We start from the raw sequence: 17,288 nt of genomic DNA on the forward strand, positions 1-17,288 counted from the left end.
ATCGTCTCTGCCCAAGGTTATCGAGTAGCCCAATGCGACTCGACTGGACTGGTGGCCCAGGGCAGAAGCGGAAGCCAGGGAGACGGGCACGGGATGGAGAGCGGAGATCGGATTTGGATTATTGACCGGGCGGCGGCGGCGGGGTGGTGTGTGTGTGTGGGTGTGTGTGTTGGTGGTTCAATTCAGGATCGATGTTGCAGGTTCCAGGTTTGCATGCAAGGATGGGACGGGACCAAACCGAAGGGCAGGCTATGGCTGTTTGGGCGGCCAATTAGTGTGCGGCAAGGACGACATTCACAGACATTGGTCGCCAAAGGGAAGGACTGCAGGCTGGATGGTGTTATGCAGGGAGGCGCCCGAGGGTGAGATGGATGGTGCGGTCGGTGGACGTGGCCGGTGGAAGCGGAAGAAGAGATGAACGAGAGAAGAGTTCGGAAATGATCGTAGTGTGGTTCGTAAAAAAAGTGTGTTTAGGTTTGTTTGTTCGTCGGCCCAGTGGAACTCCTAGGTTGGTTGAGGAACTCGAGGCAAATCTAAAGTCATCGATGGTGTAATAACCACACAGTCAGTCAGTCGTGGCGGCCAAGAATAGGTCCAATCCCAAGATAGATGAAGAAGTGCAAACATTGAGCAGCTACAAGAAGTGTAGACGTAACTCTATCTGATCGACAACCGAGGTGCCCGCAATCCACAAGGCTCCATTCAGGCCTTGAGGATTTTTTTTAAGTCTTTCACAATCTTCCAGGCTTTTGGGTACACTTACAGATTATACGTGGACTGTCAAGTCAGGCTGCGTTGCAGTATGGAAGATGGAAAGAAAAGATGAAGATATTTTTTTTTTACCAATGAGTGACCAACTGAAGAAAGTGGATGTCTCACGAGGAGCCACAAATTGACTGACAACTAACGAAAGAAAAAAGATCGAGATCGTGAAATGGTATCAAGGCTGGTTGGTACGTGACAAGTGCAAGGCAAGCAAGTAAGTGCAATGGAAGACTGGATGGATCTGGATCGAAAGGCCCGAATTGGAATGGTGATGTTTGGGTGCAGATGCTTGTTTCTGTTTTGGTGACAAGAGTAGGTAGGGAGAGTGACAGTGGCATTGACAAGCCATCAACAGCGGGCGTGAGTGGGACAACGACAGCGGGGAATTCAAGTATCGACAAGTCGGGCTGAAGATGGAGTGAAGGGACCAGTGAGAAACTCCGAAAGGGCACACTTGTGCTGAAAAGTGGAGTATCATCTCCAAGACAACGCGATCTCGCAAAGCGCAAACGACAAAGTGAAAAGTTGGGGAAGGCGTGTCAGTGGGTCATTTAAACAAGGTGGGGCGCGCTATGCTATGGGAAATCGCGGTCAGTCGCGTCGGTTGGTCTCCAGCGAATCTCGCGATTGATGGTCAGGGGTCCTGCCGCTCACTGTGGAGAGCTGGGTCAGCCATTGGACTCCGGACTTTGGAGGACCCTGGCGATATCCCATCAAAACAAGAACAACCAAAGACACGAGCAAAACATTTTAATCTCGGAAAGAAGAGAGTGCGCAAATAGCCATGCCACGAACAACCCGATCCAAGGCCAGCACCGCAGACTCCCAGGATGCGAAATCCGCCTCCTCCTCCTCCTCCTCCTCCAAGACCAAGTCCAAGAGCACCACCTCCAGCAACAGCTCAATCTACACCCTCGCGCCTGAAGTCGAATCTCCTCCCAGCATCTTCATCCTCCCCAAGTCCGCCACCCCCCAATCCCGCATCGTCACCCTCCAGAACCCGCGCTATGCCAAACCTACGCGCTACCTCGTCTGCCCCGACTCGGGCAGCTTCTACGAGTTCACCAAGATCGCCGCGGCCCAACAGAAATCCCCACGCAGCTGGCTAATCGACAGCGCCAAACTCCCAGACGGCACCACCGCCATCACCCCCGCGCAAACCGCAAAGGACTCGGAGCTCTACGTAGCCACGCAAATCGACCCCCTCTTTCTCGTGCTGCCCGCCCTAGCAGCAGCAGACAAGAAGCAGCAGCGCATGTTCCTCTCGAGCGACGACCACTTTGACGCCGTATCGGAACAGGACAGTGACGGGAAGCGGCAGAACCACCTTTTGGAAGTGCTTAAATGGCCTCAAGCGCGGAACCTGCTAGAGAAGCGTATGGCGGCCGTTTGCGACACCGTAGAGGCGGGCGATGAGACCATGTTCCGGTTGAACGAGAGTAAACTCGTCGAGGAGCTATTATCGAAAGCCAAGCGCATGAGTGAAGGTGGTCTGCCCAAGAGTATGGAAGAGAAGTTTGTTGCGAAAGCATTGGAGGCGCCGATTGTGGGGATTCGGACGACGGTGATTTCGAGGTCGGATACCACTGTGTCCACTGAGTCGCAAGAAGAGACGACGACCACCTCGTCCCTCTCCGAAGCCACCACCGCCGTCGCTACCCCCACCTCCACCTCCGGAGCCGGAACCGGAGCCGGAGCAGAAGTAGTCCCCTCCCTCATCCCCACCCCGGAAATCCTCAATCTCCAACGTCTCCGCGTATCCCTCAACTTCCTCACCTCCTCTTACCTCCCCCCATCCCTCTCGTCACACCTCAAATCTTCTCTGTCCAGTCCCTCATCGGTGGACTTTACCCCCTTAGATGCCTACCTCGCGCAATTAGCCAAGCTCCGCCAAGAAGCGGTGGCGTCGCGGTCGCATAGCGATTTCTCGCGGAAGCGCATAGCGGGAGACGAAGAAGAGGCGTTTGAGCGGGCCGAGAAGAGACGCAAAAAGGAAGAGGAAGAAAAGGCGAAAAAGGCGGGTGTGAGTCGGGGAGTCAAGGAGCTGGCCAAGGTGAACACAAGGGGGATGATGAAGTTGACGAGTTTTTTTCAGAAGAAGACGTAGCAGTTTTGTTTAGATAGGGGAATAGGGGAAAAGGGAAAAGGCAATGATATAATGTGGGAAGGATCATAAAATGGCGTTTTTTTCTAAAGGTTTCAATTAAAAGGTCTGGTTTGGTTTGGGTATCTGTATATCGGTATTGGGTATATGGGGGTTTCTAAAATGACATGGCCTTCTCCTTTGAGGAGTTTTGCAGCATTCTAACATATCCTTCTTCTCGTCATCGTCATGGTTGTGGTCATGATCATAAGCATGTCCAGCACACTTTCATCCCTTCCCTTCCTTTTCTCAACGCGCACTTCCACCTCTTGTTGTACCACCTCTCGCCCCTCTTGTCGTCGTCGTACTTCCACCCCTCGCGCCCCTAGTCGTCGTCGTTGTCCCTCCTCTCCCTCCTCTTACACTCGGTATCCCTGACGTCCCTGTCGCCCCAGCCGGTCGATAAGCCAATCCACTCCTAGTAGTCATGCCCACTCTTCCAGCCGCCGTGCCTGCCGTCCCCGTTCCCGTCCTCCCAGTCCCAACCAAACTTCCCACCCCCGACCCAGACCTGCCTCCTCTCGTCCCCGTCGCACTACTTCTGGTAACTCCAATTCCATACCTCGAACTCGCCACTCCCACGGATCGACTCCTCGGCCTTCCCCTCGTTGGTCTCAGTCCACTCGACGCAGCAGCCAACCGTCTCCGTTCTGCCTCTTCTTCTGCTTTGCGGCGCGCCTCTTCCCGCTTGCGCTCCGCCTCGGCGGCCTTCCGTTCGGCTTCGCGCTGGCGCTCGAGGGCTTCGGCTTCAATTTCGACCAGGTCGGCAGTGGCGCCCTTCCAGGAGGGGTTGAGCAGGAGGCGCTGGTTGTGCTCGGTTTGGGAGAGGATGCGGGTCCAGGTGGTGAGGAGGTGGGAGGCCGAGTGGATGGTGCGGGTTACAGTCTGTTGAAGACATGGTTTGTTAGTAAATTGGCGGGATGGAAGAGAAAGAGGTATAGTTAAGGTTGGGAACGGATGATCGACCCGAGAACCTGTGAACCTGCGAGGGTAAACACATGGAAGGGGGTATCGGAAGAAAGAAAGAAAGAAAGAAAGAAAGAAAGAAAGAAAGAAACAAACAAACATACACCCATATTCCCTTTTGCGCGCTCCAATGTACCAATGACGCCTTCGATTACTTGGTTGATCTTGCGCACTCCTTCTAACTCGCGCTGTAGAGCGGCTTCGCGACTCTCGATGGTGGTGTTGTCGATACCGAATGAGCGGCTACCGCTGCTCTGGTTGGTGCTGGGGTCCTTGGATGTTGAGGCGGCGGCGGCGGCGGCTGCGCTCGAAGCGACGGGGGTTTTCTGTTGTTGCTGTTGTTGCTGCGCTTGCGACGGGGGATGGGCGCGGGAGGTGGGAGGATGAGTGGGCGATGCGAAGAGGGAGGAACCCTCCTCGTCGGAGATTTCCATTCGATCGTCTGACATTTTATTTGGCGGTGCTTCGTTGTCGTCGTCGTCTTGGACAAGGTGGTTGACGATCTGGGGTAGTTCGAGAGCTGCCGTTGTTGACTTTGACTGAATTGCCGGTGCACGGATGCGGATGCACGCAATGAAGGCCCTGGGAATGACGTTGATCAAATTACACCCTGTGCCTAACAAGGCCAGGCGTCAAATCGGCCCTGCAACCACGGGATTGGACAGGGACAGCAAAGTGGACATCTTCGCAAGGGACGGTGGACACTTTTCGGCAAGGGCAAAGTGGACAAACAGACCTCCAAGGGCAAGGGAGCCAAAGACGCGACTCAGAATGAATGAACAAAGACTTTACGCGTCTTAGCGCGCTGTGGGCTCTGTCAATCAAGCCTGCGACCAAGATCCGACCAATGGAAAATCCAGTCTGCCCCTGGTTGCCAACGACGACGGACGGAAACGTGGAGCAGAACAGAACAGAACAGGACAGACTTGAGTCCACAGCCCAGGGTGTGTGACGGCAACTAAATGGTCCGTGCACCGGGGTGTGGAGCGTGTGTGGGTGAGTGATTCTGGCATGCTCTCAGATCAATCAGGCGCAGACCGCCCCCAGCCCCTTCTTTGGTTTGCACTCCTGGCGTTCTTTCCCCCAAACAACATCCGCAATCATCGGCCTGCCTTGCGCTCCCTCAGCTCCTAACCCCAGACAAGACAAGACAAGACAAGACAAGACGTGACCACCCACTTTTTCACACATCCATCCCATCATTGTCGCCTCTTCGTCACTCAGCTGAGCCTCTTTTTTTTATTTTTTTTATTTGCTGCATCCACAAAGAGCCACAAAGCACCTATACCATACTGCCTCAACTACACACTACTATACTCTCTATCGTATTGTTCAATTACCTACTACTACTACTAGTTCTACTAGCTTCGAGTTGTTGCTGCTGCGCGATTTGTGTGGAGGAGGAAAAAGAAACCGGGCGCCAAGTTCCGTTGTTGTTTTTGTTGTTGTTGTCTTAAGTTGGTCTTTGCACGTTCCAGGTTTCTCGGTTTGTTGGACTTGGGAATTCAAATTCAAAGGATCTCCGCATTTGCCGGCCACCACCACCACCACCACCATCAATCACCACATCGATAACGACACCCGACCCCGACGACGATCTAGACAACAACATCGAGCACAACCCTTAGAAGGGTGTACCTGAATTCGCAACACATTCATATCGCATCAACTTGCGTGCGTCGGCCTTGCATCGACAACACCGGGCCGTTGAAGCGCGCACATTGCACTGCATTCGCCAATTGACGCGCCTTCCCATTGTCGTCGCCAATTCCAGGATCGATTGCGCGGCGGGTCTTTTCATCCCATCCCACTCCTTCCTTCATCGCGTCCTTTCAGGCCCTTTGTCGCCTGGGTAGCGGTCATCTCATTGGTCGCACACTTTTGTTGTTGTTGTTTGTCCGATATACTGTCAGCCTTGTTTGTGTACGGTAAAAAATGATGGAGGTATTTCGCAGTCACGGGGCCGTGACTCCCTCCGGCCCGCACTCTCCATCCGACATCCACACCCCGCCAGCGCCGCTTCACGGATTTGAGGATCATTGGGAGCCCTACACGCCGCGCAAGTCCGCACGCATTTCCCAACGCACACAGGCCCAAGCAGCCTCATCCTCATCCCGCAGCCGCGCCCGCACCCCTTCACCCCAACCAACCCCCAGACGTCACATCTCATCTGCTGCCGACAAACAACAACCCCCGCCACCCCACCACAAATCCACAGGTTCGCCAAAGTCAACAAAACGTCAACCCCATCACCATCATCACAACCATCATCAGACTGAAGCTGCTGAACCTTCATCATCGTCGGCCATGGTCACCCCAACCTTTACGCCCGTCAAGAAGCGCGCCGTCAACCCCGCCCTGGATTCAGTTCATCGCGCCTCAAGAACTCTAGATGGCTCCCTTCACGCCCCCCTCGGTCGCTCAACTGGAGCTGGCAGCCTCATCACCCCCGCCAAGACCCCCATCAAGCCGCCGACGGAGCGCAGCAAGTCCCAACTGAAGGGAGTCACAAAGACTCTTTTCAGCAGAAAGGTTGACGAAAATGAGGTCATGCCCAGTCCCAAGAAGGCGCGCGCTAAGAAGCAGACCAATGAGGAGGAGGAAATTAGTATTTTCACTGACTCCCATGAGCGCGTGCCGGTGGTTGATGACAGCATTGAAAACCCTTTTTACGGCACCAAGACAACAACAAAAACTACCACCACTACCACCACTACTACTGAGCGCACCTCGACCCGCCGAAGCACCCGGAATCTGGTCAACATCCCCGGTGAGGGCGTGGTGAGTTTGGAGGAGGCAGTTGGCCGCAAAGACGGCATGCTTATCATGTTGTGAGTGAAATCTGAGAAACCCCTGAAATTACGAGCACGTTTACTGACTAGCTCACAGCCGCGGCAAAAAGCAGTTCCGCAAGTTCGCTGAAGTGGAAGAGGAGGTGGTAGAGGCTGATGACGGGTTTGAGAGTGCGGTTGCCTCTCCCTTGAGACGTCCTCTCACCCGCTCCTCCATCAAGCCGCGTCTGCTGTTCCCACCCAAGCCCAAAGAGGCCAAGGTACCTGACTCAGACGAAGAGGCGCCCACCGACATTGAGGACCACGTCTTGGAGAGCCTGAAGACCGAAGAGGAGAAGAAACAGGAGAAGGAGGAGGAGAAGGAGGAGGTCATCGAGCCTGAGATGCCAGCCGAAGAGGCCAAGGAGAAGCCCCTTACTGAGCCCCAAGAGGCAGACAAGGAAAGAGCCAGCACCCCCGAGACGACACCGTTAGCACCAGCTTCACCGCCAGCCACAGCACGCACCACAAGAGCTGGCAGCAAGAAGGCTGCAGAAGACACACCTAAAAAGGCCAAACCCAAGGGAAGGAAGAGTCCATTTGACGCGTTCCGTCGAACCAAGGCCGGTGCATCTTCCAGTGCTGGTACAAAGAGAGCCAGCGAAACACCATCGGTCGGAGCCGGTCCAGCTAAGCGAACTAGGACTTGATCACGCGCTGGCAGATGGTGCACAATTTAATGGGCGGTGGTCTTTGTGCGTTTCCTTTCAAAAGGGGGGTTTTTTTTACGGCGCCGGAGGACGGCATGACCACTACACTGGCTTGACTTTGACATCTCAAACATTATTGCTTTTGACGGGACTGGACACTCAACAACGGGGTTTGGAGGCGTTGGGAACATGGATCACTACGCAAGGCGTTTTATCTTTTAGGGCAGGGCAATCGAGACGGCACAAGGACAGCCACACGGGTACAAGACGACGAACATACCACATGAGACAGAGAGAGAATTATGTGGAGCAGCTTATTCGGGATTGGTGGTTACTTTTTGTTTCGCGTTTATGGAAAGATTGCATGTCTGGTGATTTATCAACGTCTGGATGGGAGATTCTGTGACTGGAATATGGGAGTGGTGGGGCCAGCGAAGGCATTCATCCCCTTTCTTCCTTTTCCCTCGTTCCACTTTTGTTTTCCTTTTCTTTTTCTCACTTTCTGTTGTACAAGTGCATGGCATGGTATAGCATGGCAAGATTGCACCTGCTGTTATTTTCGATCCAGTTTGTTTTCGCTTCTTTCCTTGACTTGTTGATTGTTGCTTTACGAGGGACAAAAGCAGGCTAGGCTACAATTACTGAAACATTTGAGACTTTCTCTTCCGTTCATGTTACCCATGTTCTGATGCCGCTCTGGGTCGTAGATAGACTGACGCTGGTTGTGTGGGGATGTGGTCCATTGACTTGATGGCATAGGGGCATGAATCTGGACTTCATCCGATACTCGGTCAAATGACGTCTAGATAGAATCGGGATATCACACAACCTGGATGCAAGGCTACAAGTTAGTCTAGATAGTTTAGTCAACCCTCATCGATCAATTTAAGTGGTCTCTGGCGTGTTCAACGTGTCAGGCTTCGAGGAGAACGAGGTTTCAAGACGATTTAGACAGCTCTTAAATTGATGGGTCTGGTGAGAACCAACCAACTTCATCCCTACGTCGCAGTTTGCTTTTACTCTGTAGGAGAGAGACGTCGAGAGACTGGTCAACTCCTTTGGACAAGCCAGTTTGATAGCACAGTTATGCAGCCCCTTCCATGACACTCAAACATGCATATGCCAACGTATAGGGGAGCAGTCGTAAAGTCTGGCAACCTCGTTGTCCATTCCTCTCACCAGCAGCGACTTTTAGTCAAATGAGTCAGGCAGATATGCACAAACACGTCTCTCGGATCATCATTCCGTTCGCGAAGAACGAACCCAAATCCATCCAGGGGCCGCTCCACTCTTTCAGCTTGTTTTGATCCTGCCCGGCCCCACCCCCGCAATCGCATCATGGGGCCCAGCAAAACGTCGTTCGGGACCAACCGCAACTCGATTTAATTTTCCAACTTCAACAACACTTAAAGAGACGCCGGATTGTCCCTTCGGTTCCTGGACGACTCGTATCTGAAGATTCTTCCCAGGTTTTACTGTCGAGGATCCTGACTATACATACAACAACAACTACATTTACTTCTCTATCACTTCACACAACCAGTCAGTCCAACATGCACATCCTCATAGTCAACGACGACGGGCCTCCCTCCGCCCACTCGTCCCCCTACGTCCACTCCCTCGTCCGCGGGCTGCAAGCCGCAGGCCACACCGTCTCCGTCTGCCTTCCGCACACCCAACGCTCCTGGATCGGCAAAGCCCACATGATCGGCCAAACCGTCAAGCCGCTCTACTACCGCCCGCCGCCCGCCTCTTCCCCGGCCGCCGGCCTGACCACCGCTCTCGTCCCTTCTTCTTCCGACTCCGACTCCTCTGAGCAAACCGTCAACGTAACCGATCACGGCTCCGTCCACCTCCGCCCCTCCACCGTGCCGGGAACAGAAGAATGGATCCTCGTCGACGGCACGCCCGCCTCGTGCGTGCAAATCGGGCTCTACCACTTCTTCCAAGACCGCGGGCCCGTTGACCTTGTCGTGTCCGGCCCCAACTACGGGCGCAACACCACGGCTGTGTTCGCCTTGTCGTCGGGAACTCTCGGTGGCGCGCTGGAAGCGGCCGTGTGCAAGCGTCGCGCCATTGCGCTGTCTTATGCCTTTTTCAACCGCAACCACGACCCGGCCATCATCACCAAGGCGAGCCGGCAGTCGGTGCGCGTGATTGAGGCGTTGTGGAAGCAGTGGCCGACGGATGGATCGGTGGATCTGTACAGTGTCAATGTCCCGCTGTTGGAGGGGCTGGAGGAGGGTAAAGTGCTGTACACGCCCATGTTGCAGAATTATTGGGGGGCGGGCAGCTGTTTTGAGGAGGTGGAAGGGTCGGTGGATGGCGAGGAGGTGGATGAGGAACGGATCAGAGAGGGCGGGGGCGCCGATGCCGAGACGGGGGATGGTGGTGGTGGTCTGGATGTGGGTGATGGTAAGAGGGACGGAAGGGAAGGGTTGCATACCCATAAGCACTTTAAGTGGAGTCCGAGGTTTACGGATGTTTACAGGAGTGTGGAGGAGGCGCCGCCGGGGAATGATGGGTGGGCGGTCAAGGAGGGGCATACCAGGTGAGTTTTTCCAAGTATTCGGTTGGGAGAGGAGAGAAGGATTGGGGGATGGTTGCTAACGATGATGTCTGCAGTGTCACCCCGCTCAAAGCCAACTTCTGGAATACGGCCGAGAATCTGCACGGCAAAGAGTTGCAGCTGTAAGTTTGTGTGTGATAGGTTTTGCGTTGGTTTCGCGTTGGCTTTGGTTATGGTTGCCCTTTGGCGTGACGACAAGACAGCGCTTTCATGAGAGGAACGACAACAGATGGTTATGAGACATGGAGACGACAGACTACGGCAACGACGGCACGGTTGATGATCAAGAAATAATGAACTACTACCTACTATCTAATAAGATGGAAAGAGCATAGAATGGTGAAATAGACAAGACTGTTCTTGATCTGGCTCACTACTGTCACTATGAATATTGTGTGCTTCTTTCTTTCTTTACTGGCGGTCACGATCCTAACCAACTTCGATACAGGCCTCCTCTTGAGACACCCTCAGCTACCAAGACCAAGTCGACGACCACCCTCCCCATCCGGAATTCCACCACCACCAACTCCAAAGACCACCTCTACGCCCTGATCGACTACCAAGATGCCTACGTCCAACCACTCATCCTCTCCGCCATCGAGAAACTCCTCCCCTCTTCGTCATACACCCTCCTCCCGTCGCCTTTCACACCCGAAAACAAGGAACCCGAGATCCATCTCTCTACCCTTCTTCCCTCTACCGACGTCAAAGTCCTCCAAATCACCCCGTACGAAACAATCGACTTCGACCACGCCATGTCCCACCCCGCCACCACCCTCATCAACTCCTACATCATCCGCAAAGCCCTGATCCGCAAGCACTTTCTGTCGTCCACCGTCGAGAACTGGGTCGCCAAACACCCTACCTCCGCATTGAAGACGCACGTGAAGAGGGCTGAAGCCTTCGAAGTCGATTACGCCGAGTTTCTGGACGATTCTTTGGTGGAAGCATTCGACCTGCGCGCGAGCATGGAGAAGAACGACCAGCTCATTGCCGAGGGTAAAGAAAAGGAAGTAGAATGGTGGATTCTGAAACCAAGCATGAGTGACCGCGGACAAGGAATTCGATTGTTCAGCACGATGGAAGAGCTCCAATCCATCTTTGACAGCTGGGAAGTCGAATCCGATTCTGATTCCGATTCCGAAGACGACGACGAAACTACCCAAAAAGACGACGACTCCGACGCCGGAAACGGAAACGGAATCAACACCTCCCACCTCCGCCACTTCATCGCCCAACCCTACATCCACCCACCCCTCTTGCTGCCCGAACTCTCAAACCGCAAGTTCCATATCAGGGTGTACGTCCTCGCCATCGGCGCCCTCAAAGTCTACGTCTACAAGGACATGCTCGCTTTATTCGCCGGCGTTCCCTACACGTCCCCCTTTTCCCCCACTTCCTCTTCCACCTCCTTTGACCCCGACTCCAACCCCGACTCCGAAGAAGCAGAAGAAGCAAAAGAACTCGACCTCTCAGCCCACCTAACCAACACCTGTCTCCAAACCTACCTCTCTCCCAACGCAGCCGAAAACTCCGTCCACCGCTTCTGGGACTTACCTTCCCTTTCCCCGAACAATTTCCCGCAATCTAAAGCAGAAAATATCTGGGACCAGATCTGTGAAGTCACGGGTGACTTGTTTGAAGCGGCAGCGAGGGGAATGATGATTCATTTCCAGCCGATGGAACAGGCGTTTGAAGTGTATGGACTGGATTTCTTGGTGGATGCGGATGATGAGAGTGGAAGAAACACGGCGTGGTTGTTGGAGGTTAATGCTTTTCCAGACTTTAAGCAGACGGGCGAGTTGAAGGGGGTTGTGGGTGGGTTCTGGGAGGGGGTGGTGAGGGAGGCTGTTGGGGGGTTTGTTGGGGTGAAGAAGGCGGATGGTGTTGAAGACGAGAAGATGAGGCTGGTTAGGGAGGTGGATTTGGGGAGGAGATGGTAGGTTTGAGGTGGAAGAGGCGATGGTAATATCAGAACGAAGACCACTTCAAGTCATGTATGTGCTTGTGTGTCCATGGTAAGTTTATAAATGTACGATTTGGGGGTAAGGATAGAAAAAAGTTATTTGCTTGTACGTATGTCATCAACCGTTGGCTACATCAATTTGCCGAAGCTTAATCTTGTGATGTCCGCTGAACAAACACAACAACAAAGGTTACCAGGCAATACAATCCTCTCGCCGTCTCTTGATGCCTTTCTATCCCATTCTTGCGCCATCAGTTCCTTGACCCTCCGCCTTTTCCTTCTCCAACAAATCATAATCCGCAACCGGATCCCTCTCCAAGTCCAACGCCCAATTTACCGCCTTCCAAATCTTGTCTTTCATCTCCATACTAATATCCGCCTGTGGCTTCCTCGGCAAAAACAGTTCCATCCCCTTATGCCCCGCCGTCGCCATTGGATACCTCCGCGTCGTCCCCGTCCCCTTCACCACCCCGGCCCTCCACCCCGTATACAAGCTCGCAGCAAACTTGATCGCGGCAATACCCCCACCACTCTCTAACAGCTGTTCCTCCACTTTAGCCAACATCCCACTGACGCGCAGCGCATCCGCCCTCTTCACCTTATCATTATTCTTCTCCCCATTCACATACTCATGATACTGCCACACCAACGCCCACGGCAGCACATTCGCAAACGCCGTGATGCACCCGCTTGACCCGGCTGCCAGTCCGCCGACCAAGTAATCGCTTTGTCCCGCAAAGATGGCAAATTCTTTTCTAGAGGGGAGGAATTCCCTGGCTAGTCGGGTGATTTTGCCGACCACGTTACTGCCGGACCGCAAGTGGGCGCCGACGATCTTGCCTTTGTGGCGCAGAGCTTGACGGCTTATAAGTTCGCTGGTGAGGTCGATCCCGCCGTCTTCGTCAGAGATTAGGATCCGTAACTGGGAGTAGTTGGCAATATCGTCGAAAAACGCGTCCACCGTTTCATTTTCTTGCTTGGTTCCCTTTTTGTTCGGTTCAGACCCAACAGGTGGTGAAACAACCACGTAATTAGCCCCGGATGCAATCGCATCGATGATGTGCTCACGCACCTGTCTCACGCTGGGGGCCGAAACGCCTGCCATGATGGGAAACCCGAGAGGAACCGAGTCGCGCGCGCAGCGGAGGAGGTCGCGGCGTTCTTGGCGGGTGAGTAGGGAGGCTTCGGATTCGGCGCCGAAGACGAAAAAGCCCGCGAGACCGATTTTGGGCGAGGAGAGGTATTGGAAGTAAGAGATTTGGGACTGGAAGTCGATATTGTCGCGGAGGTTGAAGAGGGTTATGGGGGAGGCCCAGATGCCGGAGGGTGGGACTGGGGGGACCATTTCTGATCTTGAAACAAGGAAGCTGTTTTGTTGCGAATAGGACATGGTGAGTGCCTTTTCAGTTTGATCTTGGGTTGCTGTTGTTGTTATGGCGGTGAGAGACTTTCGTTCAAGTAGATTGTCTTGATGGCTGTTGACTGACGGCTTTGGTCAGATGAATCAGCTAAAGACTTGGAAGTCAGATTAGACAAGATCAAGGGACTCGGTACCACGAGTAGAGCAACTAAATCGATGAGTATGTATCAGCTCGACAGGCCGTTTCTGGAAAATACAGAGTGATTTTGATGTGCTTGATAGCGCGATATGGGAGTTACCTTTTCCAACCGACAAGAGGAGAAGCTGGAGATGTTCATCCAACCGGCCGGGCTGACCAGACCAGTATGCTTGAACCGGAAGTGTGACAATGGCCAAGATTATTGAACCAAAGCTGCGATGATGACCAAATAGATAAGCAAAAGGGATGATTCAACCCAGAAAAAAGTGGTTAAATGTGCTTGAAGCTGTGAAAGAAGAGAGAGAGAGAGAGAGAGAGAAACTGGCCGAAAGCCTGGAGGCCGTGAGTTTTTATTGCAGTCCCAATCAGCCACTGCAGCCGACTCAAACTGGGAACGGAATGGCTTCTTCGTTCCTTCCTGAAGAGTCATAAGCTTCTTCTGTGCCGGTCATCGTCCAAAGGTGAGTGAATTTCTTCTACTGCAGTGTTGTGTACGAGGTGTGCCTTCCAACTGCTCTGTATTTCTTGCTTTAGGGCATGGGGTTTGGATGGGAGTTGGCAGAGCAAGCAAGGCAGGCAGGCATGAGGCAGACCTGCAGCAGACACCGGCATATGCCTTGACATGACGGATGGGATGAGACCTGGAAATTGGGTTCAAGACGCAAAACTCTCAAGGTGGTGAGGGAAATAGTGAGCTTGTAGAGATGCTTAATGCTGCGAGTTCTCTGTCGAGATGGAAGCAAAGGACAGCTATACAGAATGATTGGCACGACCTTACCTACGAAAATAAGACGAAGCAGGTATAACTACCTCAGGTACTAACCAAAACTTGCTCTCCTCTACTGTAGGTATTATGCTGACGTGACGCCATAACGGTTTTGCCTTATTGCTCTCTCTCTCTCTCAACATTCAACTTCTACAACAACAACAAACTACCTAACAAAGAACGTAACATAAAAAAAGCCCAAGTGGTATATCAAACTGAAAGAGCTGCTTCCCTTCCCTAACCTGCCCTCCCGAAAAACCAATCACACCAATCCGACACCAGAAAAGAACCAACCCAGGCAAGACCAGGCACAAACGTAATCCCCCGCCTGTCGAGCCTTTACTCCTTACTCTTCCACCGCCATCACCACAAGCTCCTCTAACCCATCAATGATCTCGTTCTGATCCTTCTTATCCTCCTCTTCTTCTTCAACTCCATCGAGTCCACCCACTCCATCCACTAGCCCTGGTGCATAGAAAGCCTGACTGAGCTCTAGATGGCCGAGTCCCTAACGCAGTCCAATCACGCTCATCTCCAGCGTCCACACCCTGCGGATCCACACCTTGAGCTTCGTGCCAGGCTCGAGACCTTCGACACCCTCAAGCTCGACACCCTCCCACCAGCACCTGCGAGCAGGCTTGCGCCAGAAGAGCAGAAGCTTCTGGGCCATGCCCACGGCGTTGCTGCCCATCTCGTTGCCCTTAATGTCGGAGCGCAGGCGGGCGAGGGCGAGGGAGCAGATAACGGCCTTGTTAGGCTCGCCGGCACGGTGGCCCCAGCGATCGTCGTGGTTGAAGCCGCTGTAGATACAGTTAGCACTTTTTTAACAGTGGAAGGGAGGCCCCAATAGGCGAAGTGAGGACCAAAACTTACCCAGCAGTCAACATCTCGATCAAATGCGCCTCCGTCGTGCCCGGCTCATCACTCTTCTTCAGCCCGCTGAAGATACCGTCCTGCTTGAGCAGCGCCCGAGCAGCCGCGCGCTTGATCTCCATCATCTCAGCCTGACCAAGGTCAGCACGAGGGGGGATGGCGTAAAAGTCCAGGTCCTCACGCAGCACAATGATGCCAGCACGCTTAGAACCGTCATCGCCCCGTGCGCCGGATGCCGGATCGACGGGTACTATGCCGTCACTGCCATCTTGGGGGTTGGAAGGGTCTACGGGAATCGACTGGGCTACTGTGCGGAAGAACTCCAGCATGTATTGTAGGGATGCTGGGTCGTACTGTTGACCAAGTTAGCGATGAGCTGGGTGAATGACTGGTGAGCGCGCAAACTTACGTCAACTTGTACGGCATCTCCCTCGCCAAAGCCACCCATGTGTCCTTCGGGGAAGAGTCCATTGGGAAAGAGGGACAAAAGTACAAATTCGGGCAACGTTAGCAACTCATCGCGTGATAGTGTGAACCGCGTTCCCCTGTCCAGTAAATCAGCAAACCATCCGTTTTACAGCATACTTCAGAGTAAATTCTTACCGCAGGTCCATAGTAATCGTCTCATCGGGGGCGACATCTATCCAGCAAACCCATTGTTAACCTCTGTTGAATTCCAACAATTCTCAAATTGTCCATTTCCATGAATCCAATCCAACTCACCTCCCAGGGCATTAATTGGCGGTCCACCCTGCTGGACCTGAGTAATGATACTCGACGCTCCTCCCGCGGCAGCCATTAGATATGTGAAAGAGAGGAGAGGACTGGATCCCTCCGAATATGCCGGTGGCGGCTCTGCTTCTTCCTCCTTGCTGCGAGATGACTCGCCCTTGGTATCCTCCTTTTGAGAGTTTAGCGCTTGCTTGGTTTCGTCCTGGAGCTGGAATCCCGGGGACGATGTTGAAGGCGCGGTGGTGATAAAAGCACTACTACTGCTTCCTACTCCTGACGGATAATGTACAGCAACAAATGGATCGGACGGCGCGTAAGCTGGGGCGGCAGATTTCGAGGATGCGACTTCGTTAAATTCGTCTGGGTCGTCGACGACGTCGTTATTGTCGAAATCGGTGACTGAAACGGCAGCGTACTTGCCGTCAAATGGTTCAAAGACGGATGCTGAATTGGAAAGTTCGGGGTCCGCTGATGGACTGGCAAAGAGCGACGAGAAGGGCGGAGGTCGTCCAGCTGAAGAGGACTCGGACGCCGGGTATTGGGGTGGCGGAGAACGAGTAGCCGATGGTGGCTCAGGACCGGCGACAGCGGCGGTGGTAGTAGTAGTTGAGCGACAGAAGTCGTTGACCTCTGCAGTGAAGCAGACAAGACCCGGCAGAAGTGTCTCGGGAATGGTGGTGTTGTTGTTGTTGTTGTCGTCGGGCAGGTGATGGTGATCCAGGGCTAGGTTGTCCAGGTTCAGGTTCAGGTCCAGGTCCAGGTCGGGTAGCAATCCAGAGTCTGCTTCTGCGCTACGCCGTTTGGGGAGAGAAAGGCGAGAGGTCCTGTGGTGATGTGGAGGGTGGTCGAAGAGAAGCCCGGGGGACGAGCAGCTGGAATCTCGCGGCGCAGACAGGGTGACGACGGGGGTGGGTGTCGCAATTGGGAATTAATTCGGTCGTGATTTGGTATCTAATATAAGGGGCTACCTGTAGGGACGTGACGGATAAAGCTGGGGGAGCCGAAGAAACGTTAGCCAAGTTTCCATGGACCCAGTCGTCACAGTGTTGTTCCTCAAGATGGGTGGTGGTGATGACAGCGACAGCGATGGAGTGTTGTGTGTTTGCTTCCTATTTCCACCTCGTCCTCATGTGTTCCCATCAAGAGTCTTGCTTGACCTTACCTACCTCTAACGGGGCCTGGGACGGACACACACACACACACAGTCAATCAATTAATTGATTGCATGAAATCGATGGAGACGGCAATGGTGGGAACCCGGCGCGACTTTGTTGAATTGGATGGGACGGATGATTGATGTTGTTGGCGGACAATGGTCGGGGATTAGGTAGGATTAGGTGAAGGGCTAAAGTAAGATTGGGGTTCCTCTTCGGGGAGAGTGGGATGCTATTACCATGGCTGATATACCCAGCAAGTACCTGGGCGTAATTAACTGCGAGCCTCCACTGCCCAATCTGAGGTAGATCGC

At 53.6% G+C, this 17,288-nt stretch overlaps 7 protein-coding genes across 7 annotated transcripts; 4 read left to right on the top strand and 3 right to left on the bottom strand.

Moving 5' to 3' along the window:
• The first annotated feature begins 1,608 nt into the window (after window positions 1–1,608).
• Window positions 1,609–2,975, top strand: B0T23DRAFT_380789 (ribonuclease H2, subunit B). The gene has a single exon (XM_062837226.1). It carries the CDS (start codon window positions 2,021–2,023, stop codon window positions 2,870–2,872), a length of 852 nt encoding a protein of 283 aa, XP_062693357.1. The 5' UTR covers window positions 1,609–2,020; the 3' UTR covers window positions 2,873–2,975.
• A 39-nt stretch (window positions 2,976–3,014) lies between these two features.
• Window positions 3,015–4,486, bottom strand: B0T23DRAFT_152451 (DASH complex subunit Duo1-domain-containing protein). Its single transcript, XM_062832560.1, has 2 exons — window positions 3,979–4,486; window positions 3,015–3,793 (listed from the first exon to the last, which is right to left on the bottom strand). Exons 1-2 carry the CDS (start codon window positions 4,321–4,323, stop codon window positions 3,158–3,160), a joined length of 981 nt encoding a protein of 326 aa, XP_062693358.1. The 5' UTR covers window positions 4,324–4,486; the 3' UTR covers window positions 3,015–3,157.
• Window positions 4,487–5,570: 1,084 nt separating this feature from the next.
• On the top strand, window positions 5,571–7,506 carry B0T23DRAFT_152455 (uncharacterized protein). Its single transcript, XM_062832561.1, has 2 exons — window positions 5,571–6,705; window positions 6,764–7,506. The coding sequence occupies exons 1-2, from the start codon at window positions 5,810–5,812 to the stop codon at window positions 7,353–7,355; spliced, it is 1,488 nt and encodes a 495-aa protein (XP_062693359.1). The 5' UTR covers window positions 5,571–5,809; the 3' UTR covers window positions 7,356–7,506.
• B0T23DRAFT_152456 (uncharacterized protein) lies at window positions 7,507–8,097 on the top strand. Its single transcript, XM_062832562.1, has one exon. The coding sequence runs from the start codon at window positions 7,658–7,660 to the stop codon at window positions 7,952–7,954; it is 297 nt and encodes a 98-aa protein (XP_062693360.1). The 5' UTR covers window positions 7,507–7,657; the 3' UTR covers window positions 7,955–8,097.
• Window positions 8,098–8,459: 362 nt separating this feature from the next.
• Window positions 8,460–12,365, top strand: B0T23DRAFT_442731 (survival protein sure-like phosphatase/nucleotidase). The gene is made up of 3 exons (XM_062840829.1): window positions 8,460–9,906; window positions 9,981–10,046; window positions 10,373–12,365. Exons 1-3 carry the CDS (start codon window positions 8,909–8,911, stop codon window positions 11,865–11,867), a joined length of 2,559 nt encoding a protein of 852 aa, XP_062693361.1. The 5' UTR covers window positions 8,460–8,908; the 3' UTR covers window positions 11,868–12,365.
• Window positions 12,098–13,235, bottom strand: B0T23DRAFT_358937 (uncharacterized protein; the record flags this gene model as incomplete). The annotated part of the gene is made up of 1 exon (XM_062836213.1): window positions 12,098–13,235. One exon carries the CDS (start codon window positions 13,233–13,235, stop codon window positions 12,123–12,125), a length of 1,113 nt encoding a protein of 370 aa, XP_062693362.1. The 3' UTR covers window positions 12,098–12,122.
• A 1,326-nt stretch (window positions 13,236–14,561) lies between these two features.
• Window positions 14,562–16,691, bottom strand: B0T23DRAFT_316625 (uncharacterized protein; the record flags this gene model as incomplete). The annotated part of the gene is made up of 6 exons (XM_062834944.1): window positions 14,562–14,696; window positions 14,763–15,015; window positions 15,089–15,392; window positions 15,494–15,633; window positions 15,692–15,728; window positions 15,812–16,691. Coding segments are annotated over 6 exons (1,749 nt in total), but the record flags the coding sequence as incomplete, so codon positions are not given.
• Window positions 16,692–17,288: the final 597 nt, after the last annotated feature.

Source organism: Neurospora hispaniola (genome assembly GCF_033458365.1).
Source record: "Neurospora hispaniola strain FGSC 10403 chromosome Unknown B0T23scaffold_4, whole genome shotgun sequence".
NCBI classification, from domain to species: Eukaryota; Fungi; Ascomycota; class Sordariomycetes; order Sordariales; family Sordariaceae; genus Neurospora; species Neurospora hispaniola.

Excerpts from the sequence above, each read along its gene's own strand:
- B0T23DRAFT_380789 (XM_062837226.1), top strand. The coding sequence starts at position 2,021 with ATGTTCCTCTCGAGCGACGACCACTTTGACGCCGTATCGGAACAGGAC.
- B0T23DRAFT_152451 (XM_062832560.1), bottom strand. The coding sequence starts at position 4,323 with ATGTCAGACGATCGAATGGAAATCTCCGACGAGGAGGGTTCCTCCCTC. Across the intron at positions 3,794-3,978 it reads GCGCAAAAGGGAATATGGGT|ACTGTAACCCGCACCATCCA; the intron begins GTATGTTTGTTT and ends TGTCTTCAACAG.
- B0T23DRAFT_152455 (XM_062832561.1), top strand. The coding sequence starts at position 5,810 with ATGATGGAGGTATTTCGCAGTCACGGGGCCGTGACTCCCTCCGGCCCG. Across the intron at positions 6,706-6,763 it reads GACGGCATGCTTATCATGTT|CCGCGGCAAAAAGCAGTTCC; the intron begins GTGAGTGAAATC and ends ACTAGCTCACAG.
- B0T23DRAFT_152456 (XM_062832562.1), top strand. The coding sequence starts at position 7,658 with ATGTGGAGCAGCTTATTCGGGATTGGTGGTTACTTTTTGTTTCGCGTT.
- B0T23DRAFT_442731 (XM_062840829.1), top strand. The coding sequence starts at position 8,909 with ATGCACATCCTCATAGTCAACGACGACGGGCCTCCCTCCGCCCACTCG. Across the intron at positions 9,907-9,980 it reads GTCAAGGAGGGGCATACCAG|TGTCACCCCGCTCAAAGCCA; the intron begins GTGAGTTTTTCC and ends TGATGTCTGCAG. Across the intron at positions 10,047-10,372 it reads CACGGCAAAGAGTTGCAGCT|GCCTCCTCTTGAGACACCCT; the intron begins GTAAGTTTGTGT and ends ACTTCGATACAG.